The sequence below is a fragment of the Alosa sapidissima genome, chromosome 18, assembly GCF_018492685.1.
Source record: "Alosa sapidissima isolate fAloSap1 chromosome 18, fAloSap1.pri, whole genome shotgun sequence".
Classification (NCBI taxonomy): domain Eukaryota; kingdom Metazoa; phylum Chordata; class Actinopteri; order Clupeiformes; family Clupeidae; genus Alosa; species Alosa sapidissima.
The window spans coordinates 219206-233402 of record NC_055974.1 but is presented as its reverse complement, the minus strand read 5'-3'; the positions used below and the strand labels follow the sequence as shown (position 1 = coordinate 233402).

The following is a 14197-nucleotide window of genomic DNA, read 5'->3' as shown; positions in this document are numbered from 1 at the left end:
GGCCAATGTTATATTAGTAATATTTGATTCATTTCTACAATAGCATTCGTGTCAGTTGTAATGTAAGTCAGTGTTATGGAATATGACTCATCAAGTCTCAGTTCATAGCCGGGTGAACACCTGAACACCTAGCAAGTAGCCTAGCTAGCTGGCTACGATTTACATACAATAACAAAGATCCTTGCTCCTTTTCAACTCTCTGGTAATATTGCATTCACAAAATACAACCAATAGTACGATAATGTTAAATCTTACTTGTGAAAAGTAATCCCCCGAGCCCTGTTTGCGATGGTCCGCCAATTTGAGCAGGAATATGCTGCACATTGCTCTGGCATCTTGTGTCTTCTGCTGCAACTATAGCGGCTGCATTTCCTGTTTCCAGCAGCCAATGCTGTGTCTACTCTGGCACAAAGGCTCTGGCATTTCAGCAAATCACCCAGACGTCATTTTTTTACCTCTGACGTCAGACGCAAAGTTTTTGCGCGTGGCACACGTAAAAATTTGACGTCTGACGCTCAGACGTCTATTTTTTACTCCTGAAGAAGTAAAAAATCTACACTTGGAGGCGTTATTTTGACAGACGTTTTGTCTTGAACGGCTTGCCATATGAATAGGCTACAGGAAATCTAGGGCTAACCTATCTACTACGTCATAACCAGACAACGGACACTTGACTGTATCGGCAGATTCTTTGAACTTTGTCCAATGTCAAACTGTAGCCCACCGGAAGAGATAACTAGCTTAAACACATTTCTGGCCTCAGATCTTTTAAGTAAACATGGTCAGTGCGTGAGAGTCCATGCATTCGTCTACCTAAGGAGTCCAAATGCCGTAGGACTTTTGGAAATACACCCGCCCGGCATGCTTAGCCTGACTCTACCCAGTAGTTTTTAATTCTCTATCTTTCTCTCGTGTGAATGTGTGGAGGGGGTGATGTTCCATCCAAAATTGTTTGTCAGAGAAAGATGGATCCGATTTTAAGGAATTATAGGTTAACCATTTGGGAAAGAGCTTGATTAAAAGTTTACCATGCTTTGGAGATGCCTAGCCTAGGCCTTTGTCCGTTTATTTAATGTTGAATCCTTTGCTGACACTTTGTTTTTATGTGTTAGCATATATAAGTGGAATAAAGTCATTGATTTTATTTATCGGGATAGGTGTGTAGGCTACGTGTTTGGGGGAAGAGCCAGGTATCCTGGTTTTCCTCTGTCGAACTCACAAATAGAGGGAATGTTTTAAAATATTAAATGTTTTGATATTTTATTGTGCCCACTTAAAATTTGGATGAAGATATTCTGTTGAGTAGGGTAGTTTACCCTCAAGCTAGCCCTTTAAGAAGCCTCCCGTCTCCGGTTCCCATGCTGACGTCAGGCGCGAGATGGTGACCGGCTGGAACTGCTGCGCGAGTAGAGGAGGGGGTTGAGCCAGGCGAGGGAGGGTATCTGACGGGGCCGCAAGCAGACACCGCGGCCAGCAGCGGCAACTTTTCTCCTCATTTTCTTTTTTTTTTCTTTTATCTTCTTTTCCACTTCCTAATCACTTCTCAAGTCCTTCAAAGGTCGCCTCGCCGCCTCTCTCATCATCACTGGAGAACCAGTCGTAGGGTTGTCTATCCATAACGGAAAAAGAGGAGAGAATTAGGCTTTCCGCTGCGGAGATTTGCCTCGCCTCGGCCGCTAGACCAAGCCAGACGCCACTAGCTTTTTCGATGGTTTTCAAAAGTTGGAACTCATACTTCTGACGGACATCCCGGAATAGTTTTGGTCGACACAGTCGACGCATCAAATGGTTTATTATTGGGGAATTTCTCTTGATGCGCGAGAAGAGTTTTTCATTTGTCTAAAGGACACAGCGCCCCCACCCAACTTTTTCGCCTCCCTTGTGAGAACCCCCCTTCACGGCCGTGAGTGGCCTGTCCCGTCCGACGCTCTGGAATGAGAGGGGTCAATACCAGGTCGAGTAAAGGGGTTGGCAAAATTGGCAAACTTTTAATTTTCCTCCGTTTTCATTGATTACCGTTTCTACACCAACTATGGAAGTTAACTAATTGAAAGGACTGGGCACGGGGCCGACTGGACGTAGAACGTGAGGTAGAGCCTCTTCCCGTTCCATTTCGTTTAAAGGTGAGTGAGACGTGTCTTCAGCCCAATGGAAATTCAGGTCTTGCCGCAACTTCCTCCATACTTGTCTTTCACAGGGCATGTTATTGGCAAACATTTGTCAGAGACTTGTCCCGTTTATTAGTCTGTGACAATGCATAAACTCGCATTTACGTCTTAATTTGCTTATTTAAGTCGTATTTACGAATTTACATTTAGCATGTTAGGGGATTTGCCCGTCAGACATGCTTATTGGAACCCACGCTAATTTCGAAAACTAAGGTCATGGTCGTTAAGCGACATTTTCATGACAGACATGACACTGTTGTCGTATCTGGTTTGGCAGCATACAGGATGTGCCATCGGGCTTGTGTACTTGCGTGTTGGTTTAGTTGTCTCGAGGCCACAGTGTGTGCCTCAACTGGGCCTGAGCCATCATGTGTTCCCAGCGCGAGCCAAATATCCGGCCCAAGACCAGAGGTGTGTAGGATATGCTGGGATTGACCTACTAATCACACACACACACACACAGGACACAGGCACACACATAGTTTACGCATACTGCCACATATAATTAAAATAGTTTTAAACTTCACCACATTTCACACATTTACCACACATTTCAAAATGTATAGCCTAGGTCACAATGCTTATTGCAGAGATACCCTCACAAATATATAGCATCAAAGTAGCCTTTTACCCACAGGCTGTCATAATAACTGGAGATAGTTCATGTTGAGTTTGCTGTCATAATTTTCCGTGTGTATTTTGTAGCCCAAGTTATGCGTGGGAGGAGAGAGAGAGGAAGGGAGAAAAAAACAAGTGTGTTTTAAGCGTGTGTTCTCAGATTGGGTGGCGCAGTAACTATCTTTAGCCGAGAGAGGCAAGAGAGGGAATAGGTCTCTCTCTCTCTCTCTCTCTCTCTCACACACACACACACACACACACACACACACACCAGCATTGTGACAGCTGGAGCGTCGGCCGCGCGCACTGAACACCATTCATTATCACATTCCATCGGCGGGGCCCGGGCGCGTGAAGGGGCTTTTAAATCAGTGTGTGCCCGGATGCCTCACACAGATAGTCTCACACACATACGGAAGAATCAACGTTTAAGTGCAGTTAGCTTACGGGTGTACACAACAGAACTACAAAATTATTTTTTTCAAGCTATTTCAAGCTAACAGTTGTTCCACAAGGAAACTCGCCATCATGCCTATGTGCGCAGTAATTTTCTTCTTCAGTAATGAATACCTTTCTAATGATATAACAGTCTTTAACCCCCCCCCCCCACTTACTCTCTCTGGTCCCTATTTTGCACCGTGGCGCATGGCGTAAAACTCGTTTTCCACCTGAAGCAAAGTTTATTTTTATTATTTTGCACGTCTATTTTTTAAACAATGCGCCCAGGGGTGTGGTAATTAACAACCTAGCGAGTGGCCTAGCACATTGTCTAAAAATCACTATTTTACACCACCTAAAACGCATTAATTTATGCCACTGACCAAGAGAAACCTGGTCAGAAGTCTATGGCGAGTTGTTTATATGTTATTTTAAGAGCGCATTGTCAATTTGGCAGGTGCCCAACGCACCATCCTTCTATCCTCCATGAACACACACCAGCGCACATCCATGCAAAACATTAGAAATTACACAATTAGGCTACAATGGGAAACATAATTAGAATAAAGATATTACAAAATACATCTCACAATGCATTTGCATGCGCTGGACGTTTGATAGTGAAAACACTCCCAATGTGGACTGGACATCCTACTAAATTTGAATAAGCTTTTGACTAGTAACAATGCGCTAAAGGGCCTATAATGACAGTCTAAAGCATCGTCACTCGTCAAAAGCTTATTCAAATTTAGTAGGATGTCCAGTCCACATTGGGAGTGTTTTCGTTATCAAACGTCTAGCGCATGGCGCAACAAGGTGTTCGGTTTCTTAATCAGTCATGGGTGTGTTTGGGGCGTAACATCATTTTAAACCAATGAGAATGACATCTGTCATTCCCTTTAACAGTGCAAAGCTCGACGTCAAAGAATGAATCGGTATTTTGACAGTCAACGGCCCATTTGAAGGATGCTGCTTTGGAGACCAAATGGAATAGTCATTCCACTAAACCATGCTTTACTAAAACCTAGCATAGCCTTCACGCATTTGCACTGTTACTTATTTTTAGGGCAGCCGTGGCCCACTGGTTAGCACTCTGGACTTGTAACCGGAGGGTTGCCGGTTCGAGCCCCGATCAGTGGGCTTGAGCAAGGCACCTAACCCCTCACTGCTCCCCGAGCGCCGCCGATGTAGCAGGCAGCTCACTGCGCCGGGATTAGTGTGTGCTTCACCTCACTGTGTGTTCACTGTGTGCTGTTTGTGTTTCACTAATTCACCGATTGGGTTAAAATGCAGAGACCAAATTTCCCTCACGGGATGAAAAAAGTATATATACTTATACTTACTTATTTGCATTTGTTACTTTCACTATTAACTGAAAATGGGTTACCATTGGCACAAACATAGGCTGGAAAAAGCAACACTTACCCTAATATTGCTCAAATGACTGAATAAAAAAAAAACATTTATCCTGCAGAGGAGTTGCTTTATATCTCGTGACAGTGCGTCTTCAGCTGTGCTCCATACGTGTCTCTTGCCTCTCCCCTAATCACTTTTAACCGTCATTACCAATTAGAAAATGATGGTGAATAACTACTCATCATGAGATGTACAGTATTTCGTAATATCTTTATTCTAATTATGTTTCCCATTATAATCGTGCGAATTTGTAATGTTTTGCATGGACGTGGGCTGGTGTGCGTTTGTGGATGATAGAAGGAGGGTGTGTTGTGCACCCGCCAATATGACTGTTGACAATGCGCTCTTAAAATAACATATAAACAACTCGCCATAGACTTCTGACCAGGTTTCCCTTGGTCAGTGGCGTAATGCGTTTTAGGTGGTCTACAATAGCGATTTTTAGACAATGCACTTGGTCACTCCCTAGGTTGTTAATTGCCACACCCCTGGGCGCATTATGCGTTTAAAAAACTAAACGTGCAAAATAAGGACTTAAACTTTGCGCCGGGTGGAAAACGAGTTTTACGCCATGCGCCAGAGTGCAAAATACAGCCCTTAGACTGTCATGATAGTTCCCTCTTTCTCTCAAATCAAATGGTGCTTTATTGGCATGAATGAATAAAGTAGTTGTTGTCAAAGCTACAGGTATAACATGTTAATAATCAACTTTACTATTGGTATAAAGATAAAATAATTAAAGAAAATAAGTAAAAGGACAGTATTAGCTTTAGCAATGTGCTATACTCTCTTTCTCTCTCTCTCTCTTGCATTTTTTTGTATGACCATCTTTTGTGTACTTTAAAGTAGCCACATTCTTGACAGTATCAATTTGCACACACACACACACACACACACACACACACACACACACACACACACACACACACACACACACACACACACACACACACACACTCACACACACACAGACTTAATAAACATGGAAACATTATACAAAAAATTACAGGCCAGGATCTGCTCTGTAATTTAGTGACTCTTACCACCTACCTGTTCTTGGGCAAAAGGGACAAAAAGAGTCTTACAGCTCTCTCCATTTGAACAGTATGGGATCAGGATCCTTTATTCTTTGTTTTGTTTAACTGTGGATGTATGTGTGTAAACAGCCCACACACTTTTCACAGCCCCCCCCTCCCAGAAACGTATTGAGAAATACACATAGAGACACACACACACAGAAATAAACAGACACACACACTCACACACACAATGTAGACAACTGGAATCTGTTTCAGCAAACTAGAGAGAGAGAGAGAGGTGGAATGTGTGAAATCAAACAGTTAGTGAAGAGAGTAGTCCATGTCTATGTCTGGTCTATTGTACTGCCTGAATCCTTGAACACTGACAGATAGTTTCCCAGACATTGTTGTTGTCATGTCATAGGCTAGGTGCACGAAAGACTCTCAGTACGCTTGTTTGTTTCCGGTGGAGCCAGGTGTGTTTGAACCTGCCGCTATTGTTAATGTAATTAGTGTCTACACGGACCCGATTGGGTGTTGCACTAGGGAATCAGCACATTATGATAAAGAAAGATGTAAGGAGCAGAATATAACAGAAGATGCCGTTACAACATAGTTAACGCTCCACCGGATATAAATGAGCGTACAGGAAGAGCTTGTCATGAACATAGTCTATTGAGTCATCTCAGTCAGTTACCTAATGTTCTACATTTTTATGATGGTTTTGAGACTTTCAAAAAATGTTTTAAGATTCACTTGTTCACCTTGCACTTAATTAATTATCTTACAGTGTTTTGTTTTGAATGTTTAGGTTGTTTGTTACCATGAAAACTCTGTTGTTAGCATTATTACAGTGCAGTTCTGTTATCTGAAGTCTTCTTCTTCTTCTTTTTATTATTATTCTTCTAACCAAAATTTCTGCGTTTAACGTAAGTCTTGTAAAGCACACTTAAGCAATGTATTTTCGTTTTTGTAAACTTACTTTTTGAGGTATTAACAAAAAGCCAGCTTATTTTTCCCCATAGACTTTGCATTGGCACTATGACATCATAAAGGGCTAATTGACCGTTCGTAAAAGCCACGCCCCCTAGTTATTGTTACTACCCTGTCAAACTCAGAATCAAAGATTCTAGCATAGCGCTCTAATCTTTGCTCAGAATAGACCTCTCCAGAATAAGTCCCGCCTCCGTAACATCTGTATCCATCCAACTTCCGGGCGTCGATTGTCTATGGGAAATAACATGGAGTTGTCTAGAAATTCAATGGTACAGTAGCTGTTAGACTCTGTAAAAGTTACAGCACAAGAGGCTCTTTTAGAGAGCCACGGACCGAAATTCATTTACAATCATTTACAATCCGTTGAAAGACTGCAGTATGACATGGAGACACATGTATAAAAACTCATATCTAGCTTTGTTGGGTGACAAACTTAAACGGGAGGCGAGTGTGATTCACTGATATTAATATTAGCTGTGCTAGATAGACTTGCATGCATGTTACAAGGACACTGGGCCATGTCATGTAAGGAACATGGTGCTGCCAAAAAAACGGAAACAGCCTAAATTGCAGAGCCACTTCAACTTAATTATTATATGGTGAATAAATGTTACATTACTGTGCACAGCCCACTGATCTATAGCATAACATCCTTATTTATCTTACTTACATAGAGTTGACTGTGTGGCTTAATCCACAGATGTGGTGGAGCACTGTTTTCGTTATGGTTTGCTAAGGAGTAACGTTAACCCTTTGCTTTAAAATAGTGGAGATCTGGAACGAGAGAATTTAATCTAATTCAACATAATTACAGAAAACTTAATCAAGATTGAAAGGCATTTTTCTGTGTATCGGTGTTGTGTTAATCCCACATATGTCATTTGACTGTCCTTTTCAACTCATATCACTATAAAATCCCATAAAACCGGACAAATATCAAGGCTCCCAATACATTTATCTATGGAGCCGTAAGGTGAAGTTGACGCAAAGATTGTTAAGGCGGAGCAAGATACTTCATCAGGAGCCACTTCCGGGAACCCGGATCGCACGAGGGGGGGTCAAAATCCCCCTTTATGCGGCATAAATAACCGGCGCACACCTGATATAAAGTCGATTTTCTCCAGACTGGAATGCTCAAAAATGCTAAAAATGTACCTGAAATGTTCAGAAGGGTTTGAGGATCATGAAAACGTGCCCAAAATTCACATTCTTAACTCTATAGAACCAAGACCTTAGCATATGTGGTAAAATTCTGAGCTATGCCCATAGACTTCAATGGAGCAGTCGCTGCCTCTGCTCTGCATAAAGGGGGATTTTGACCCCCTCTCGTGCGATCCGGGTTCCCAGAAGTGGCTCCTGATGAAATATCTTGCTCTTCCTTAACAATCTTTGGTTGACGGGCCATGTCTGCCTGCACGGAGCTACTAGACTGCCATAGACCTCTCCAGAATAAGTCCCGCCTCCTAACTTCCGTATCCATCCAACCTTCGGTCGTCAAATGTCTATGGGAAATAACATGGCGTTTTGAAAGATCGTACCTGTCAAACTCTGTAGGTGACAAAGTAGAAAAAGCTGCTGGGCAGATTGGTCTACACACTTCTGCCATCTAGTTTCCACTGGATTTTTTGATTTTCGGTGCCGTTTAAGAAGTATAGTCTATAGTATACTACTTAAACGGCACCGACAATCAAAAAATCCAGTGGAAACTAGATGGCAGAAGTGTGTAGGCCAATCTGCCCACCAGCCTTTTCTACTTCGCTACCTACAGAAGTTTTACCTGTATGATATTTCGAAACGGCATGTTATTTCCCATAGACAATCGACGCCAGGAAATTGGATGGATACGGAAGTTACGGAGGCGGGATTTATTCTGGAGAGGTCTATTGGCTCATCTGCGTTCAATGGGCGGGGTTTTGCGAATGGTCAATTAAACTGATTTTAGTTTCAACTGCCAGCTGCTCAACTAAGCCCCCTCATAGAGCCAATTAAACTGATTGCACCTGCATCAACTGCTTTCTGCTCAACTAGGCCTACTCTCTCTGTCTCTCAACTATAGAAGGGGCAGCCGTGGCCCACTGGTAAGCACTCTGGACTTGTAACCGGAGGGTTGCCGGTTCGAGCCCCGACCAGTGGGCCCTGAAGTGAAGTGCCCTTGAGCAAGGCACCTAACCCCTCACTGCTCCCCGAGCGCCGCCGTTGAAGCAGGCAGCTCACTGCGCCAGGATTAGTGTGTGCTTCATCTCACTGTGTGTTCACTGTGTGCTGTTTGTGTTTCACTAATTCACCGATTGAGTTAAATGCAGAGACCAAATTTCCCTCACGGGATCAAAAAAGTATATATACTTATATATATACTTATACTATTTAACTGTTCAGCCATTCAAACTGTCAGTTGTCATCAACTATGACTCCCGCCAACTGTTTCCTCTGCCCACAACTCTTTCAAAATAAAAGTCCTCACTATAATAATTCACTATTAAATGATTTAACTATTTAAACTACTCAAATATTTATCTGTTCAGCCATTCCAACTCTCAGTTATCATCAACTATGGCTCCAGCCAACTATATTAAACCACCACCTACTTAGCAACCAACATAGCAACCATTGAACTAAAGCATCTATGTCAGTTTCGATAGCAATCAACATGATTAAACTAGCAACCATCATATGAACAGCTTTATTTAGCATTGCAACAACCTAAGCAATTAACTTTATTTGCATGTCTACCTAAGCAAAACCATTGTAACTATCTCCACATTATCTGTTTTAACACTGTATACTTTACATAATATGTTTTGCATTTTCATGCACTGGTTATTCCTCGGATTCCTCGTTTAACGTAGAAACTTCGTTCAAACTTTGTAACGTCTTGAAAAGGAAACTTGAGGAATGTATTTTTTGTTTTTGTACTTTTTGAGACATTAACATAAATCAAGCTTATTTTCCCCCATAGACTTTGCATTGGCACTATGGCATCACAATGGGCTAATTAAACTGATTTGCGCGTTTATCAACTGCCAGCTGCTCAACTAGCCCCCCTCAAAGAGCCAATTAAACTCATTGCACCTGTATCAACTGCTTTCTGCTCAACTAGGCCAACTCTCTCTGTGTCTCTCCATTCTACAAGGATATAAGGCACATTCCATCCAACTGTCCATCCATCTTCTTCAAACCATTCACTCATCCACCCATTAAACTATCTATCAACATCCATTAAACAATCTGCCTATCAACATCCATTAAACTTTATGTCTATCAACATCCATTACACTATCTACATTCAACTTTTAAACTATATACTCTGTCTCAGGATTTAAGCATACAATCTGGCTCTCTTAAGACTACAGATCCTGGGGCCGGATTCACAAAGCCTTCTTAAGACAAAAATACTTCTTAAGTGGTGCTTTCTTCTTATCTTTTGTCTTAAGAACAAATTTAAGAAGATTTGATATTCATGAATAAAGTTCTTATGATTTTTCTTAACTTTCTTCTTAAGATGTTTCCTAAGAAAACACTTAAGAACAAATGAGATTCTTGAAAACAAAGTTCTTACTTTTCTTCTCAATTTTCCTCGTAACTTTAAGACAACCCTGCACCTGTCTTAAAAATGTTAGTGTAAAGTTGAGCGTCTTAAAGTCATTCATATAAACACATTTAACAGTTTTAGACAGCTCATTTGAAATATCAGCCTTTATTATGTGTACTTACAATATATAAGCTTACCATTTATTGCTAATTTTAGCTTGCTGCTATTGTTTTCGGTAAGGCCTCTGTCTACTGAAAACTGGCATAACCAAAGGGTTCTTGGCAGCATGTGACACACATTGACGTAGGCACGGCTGAAGCGCCCTTGAGCAAGGCACCTAACCCCTCACTGCTCCCCGAGCGCCGCTGTTGTTGCAGACAGCTCACTGCGCCGGGATTAGTGTGTGTTTCAGTTCACTGTGTGCTGAGTGTGTTTCACTAATTCATGGATTGGGATAAATGCAAAGACGAAATTTCCCTCACAGGATCAAAAGAGTATATATACTTATACTTACTTACTTATACTTATCATTACTATTAATATTGTGCTTAATGAAGGCTTTTTAACTTTATTTGAACTAATGTATGTAGCCTACTGTACACACACACACACACACACACACACACACACACACACACACAAACACATAGACACAAACACATGTACATGCATTAATGGGCTTGCTGAGTAGCTGTATGTAGCTAAATAGCAATATTTACTTTGGGGAGCGCTATGACTGTCTGCCACCTGATTGGTTGATTGTGTTTCTCTTCAGGGTCAGGGTTTGTGGCAACATGGCCGCATCTGTGAAGGTGGCAGTCCGGGTTCGACCCTTTAACTCCCGCGAGACCAACTTGGACTCAAAGTGTGTGATCCAGATGCAGGGAAAGTCAACCTGTGAGTATGACACATACACACACCACAGTCATATACACACACATACAGAGATGTAGTGGAGGCTAAACGCACGGAAACGCTGTTTATGCACCTCTTGAATTTCAGAAATAGCGTTTACACCAACCTGGTCTCATAAGCTAAATGTTACGGAACTTTTTCGCAGACCCAGCCAAGTGTACCACCAGGTACGTTTCCGAGGTGCAAACTGGCCAGCGGGGGTGCTAAAGAAAGACGTTTAGACATTGTTTACTACAGTTAGGTCTGGTCAAACTATATCGTAGCCTACATGAGCTCAGGGGTATTGTTTGGTTACCAAACCAACATTTTTAATTAAAAGTGCCTATTTCTCGCTAAGTTTTGCAAAATATAAGGGCACAGACCCTGAACTTAGTTGTTAAAGAAGCCCTATGCAGGTCTGGTTATTTCTTTGCTGTTTCTGGGTTTTCGCCGGATTTGGGCTCGCATTTTTCACGACACAGCTCCCCCTGCAGCTTCGGTAGCAAGTGACTGCTACGCTAAACCCCCACTAGCTAGCGAGCTAGCCATCAAGAAACCAAGATAAACACATACAGGGCTCACAATAAAGAGAGACTATCAAACCACATTACAAAAACGAAGTTCACCTAAGGGTAGGCTACTTACAATTTCAACAGCAACAAAGCCAAGTCGGCGTCCGTTTTGCAGTCTTCTTCGAAACTACAATCTGACTACATTTTCGAGGCACGATTGGATACTTCCGCTGAGTCACATCCGGATTTCCTCGGACCCTGAACAGAAAGTTGCATATTAGTTTTTTCGGCAGAGAAGCGATAAGGGGAGACGAAGCACCCACCAAACGACCCAGAAAGTGTTGTAGATCATCAGAATGACTCTCAACCTGCATAATTAAGGTAATTTTTGCTAAAATTGTAGTGCTTCTTTAATACAGGAATACTGCCGTAATATTGTAAATGTGATATTATTCTGCTTCAATCGCCCCTATCTTCAGTTGAGATGTTCAGAACTGCACCAAATGTCATATGTATGATTAACGTGACATCATCTGGGGGTAAGCCAAGTTTCGGCCTGTAGATGGTGGTGTTCAGGGAAGGGTTGCTGGTAGAGGGGGCAGCCGTGGCCCACTGGTTAGCACTCTGGACTTGTAACTGGAGGGTTGCCGGTTCGAGCCCCGACCAGTGGGCCGCAGCTGAAGTGCCCTTGAGCAAGGCACCTAACCCCTCACTGCTCCCCGAGTGCCGCCGTTGTAGCAGGCAGCTCACTGCGCCTACCTGCAGTAAAAACAGAATTCCGATAATTTGTGCCGATATTTTTTAAAGTCCTAATTTAGGCCTACGTAAGGTCCGTCTGGCTACACTGAGCTACTTGAGCTTGGTTGGCTATACTTTTTCCTCAATATAATGTCAGCGGTGTGAATGTATTTCACCACTCTAACAAAATCTGTGAATATGCGTTCATTTGGGAATCTGTGCATCTCAAAATCCTCTCGTGAATGATCCGCCATTTAACCTTAACAGAGCGGAGCTCAGCCCTATCTAGAGCCGTCTTGTGCTGGTGTGTTTGCACTTTACCGCACTGGTCGGGGAAACAAATAAACAAACTTGTTAGTGGGACGAGTACATGAGTAGGCCTAGTTCTAAGTTGTGTTTTAGTATTATATTTGCATTACTTTAGCTTGGGTTTTGTATTATTACCTAGAAATATGCTAACCATTCGTGCTTCAGTTCCAGACAGGTCAGCATAATATAGGCTAGTGACAAATGGTCAGAAAGGGCTTTAGTTTTTGAGATACCCCTACCGGAGGTAGAACTAAACCCAACAATGTTTTTCCTCATCTCTAAGGTCTCCCATATATGAAATGGATTCTTGGCTAAAAATATTTTACTGCTAAGATTGTTAAATGAACAGATATTGTTATACACCCCAAAAACCAGAAAAGGACTAAAATATAGCCTGTCCGTATTGGAGTTAAGGCATATAAATTAGTGCAGATCAATTACACAAGCTCTGAGACCTTTGAAACTTGGCATGTTTATAGTAAGTTGCTTTACCTACTAGAAAAGACTGGATGTGAATATCTTGATGTATGGAATGAGTAGAGACATGTAAACATACACCTATAATAAGCGGACATGCAAAAAATTAATATCTATGCAGAATGTTTTCATTTACTTTGGGCTGCTTTGCCAGAGATTATCATAGAAACACATATAGCTTGTTGGAAAGGTGGGGTTGTACTGAATCCAACAATACCAAATATGTAAATCTAGTATGACAAATTAGGGTGTTCTGTCACTCAATGTATGAGGTGTCCAAAACAGAACACTGGCAAAATAGTCTCAAGTCCAAATCACATTATCAGTGGTGAGAAGAATGTTGACAAAAAATTCATTGTTACTGCAAGGTAAGTGCTGATCTATATCTACATTTAATAATGATACATTTCATATGAAACACAGATCCAATTGAATCAGGTTAACATTGGAATGAAACACCTTTATTAAAATATTTACATTCACTTGAATTTTGTTTTGGTCAAGTCATTACTGAATAATGGAAAATAATATTGTTAGATTAGGATTATCCAGACCAAACGTGACGATTTTGCTACATACTATTCCTATTTATGTACCAGCATGCAAAAATTGAGCCTCCTACATGGTTTAGTTCTTGCGCTGTGGGCTTGTGAACTTTGACAAAAAAAGAGGCCGAACAAAATCGACACCCCCCTCCCCCTGTAAAACTGGCTGTATCTTGGAAAGTATTGATCTTACATAAGAGTAATTTTACAGTGTGTCTCCTGGGTAACATAGGTACACCTGGTAATTTTTTCAGAATTTTTTGAGACCTGCGTGAGTGCGTGGGCCCTGGTTGAATTGACGTGGAATGACCCATGTGTAATTCAATCTGATTTGCATTTCAATGAAATATCTGAAATGTATATCATTTTTCCTTTTCACTAGTCTCTTGAATTATGGAGAATGTCTTGCAGACATTGGATCCAAAGCTTTGTATCATTTGTGGAAAACATTTTGAAAAGGGCAAGAAAAAAGATCCCTATGTCCAAAACCCCACAGTAGAAGGCCTCCAACGCATACTTACCCTTGCTCAGCAGAGAG

General features: G+C 41.7%; 1 protein-coding gene across 2 annotated transcripts in view; it reads left to right on the top strand.

Annotated features, from left to right (window-relative positions):
• Positions 1–1259: 1259 nt before the first annotated feature.
• si:ch73-375g18.1 (kinesin-like protein KIF1C) overlaps positions 1260–14197 on the top strand; it is a 60084-nt gene continuing 47146 nt past the window's right edge. The window contains exons 1-2 of one of the 2 annotated variants that reach the window (XM_042069412.1): positions 1260–2123; positions 10960–11081. In XM_042069412.1, the coding sequence (XP_041925346.1) occupies positions 10979–11081 (103 nt within the window). In that variant the 5' untranslated portion in view covers positions 1260–2123; positions 10960–10978. The remainder of the gene's footprint in view (positions 2124–10959; positions 11082–14197) is intronic. The other variant, XM_042069411.1, reaches the window with a different exon arrangement.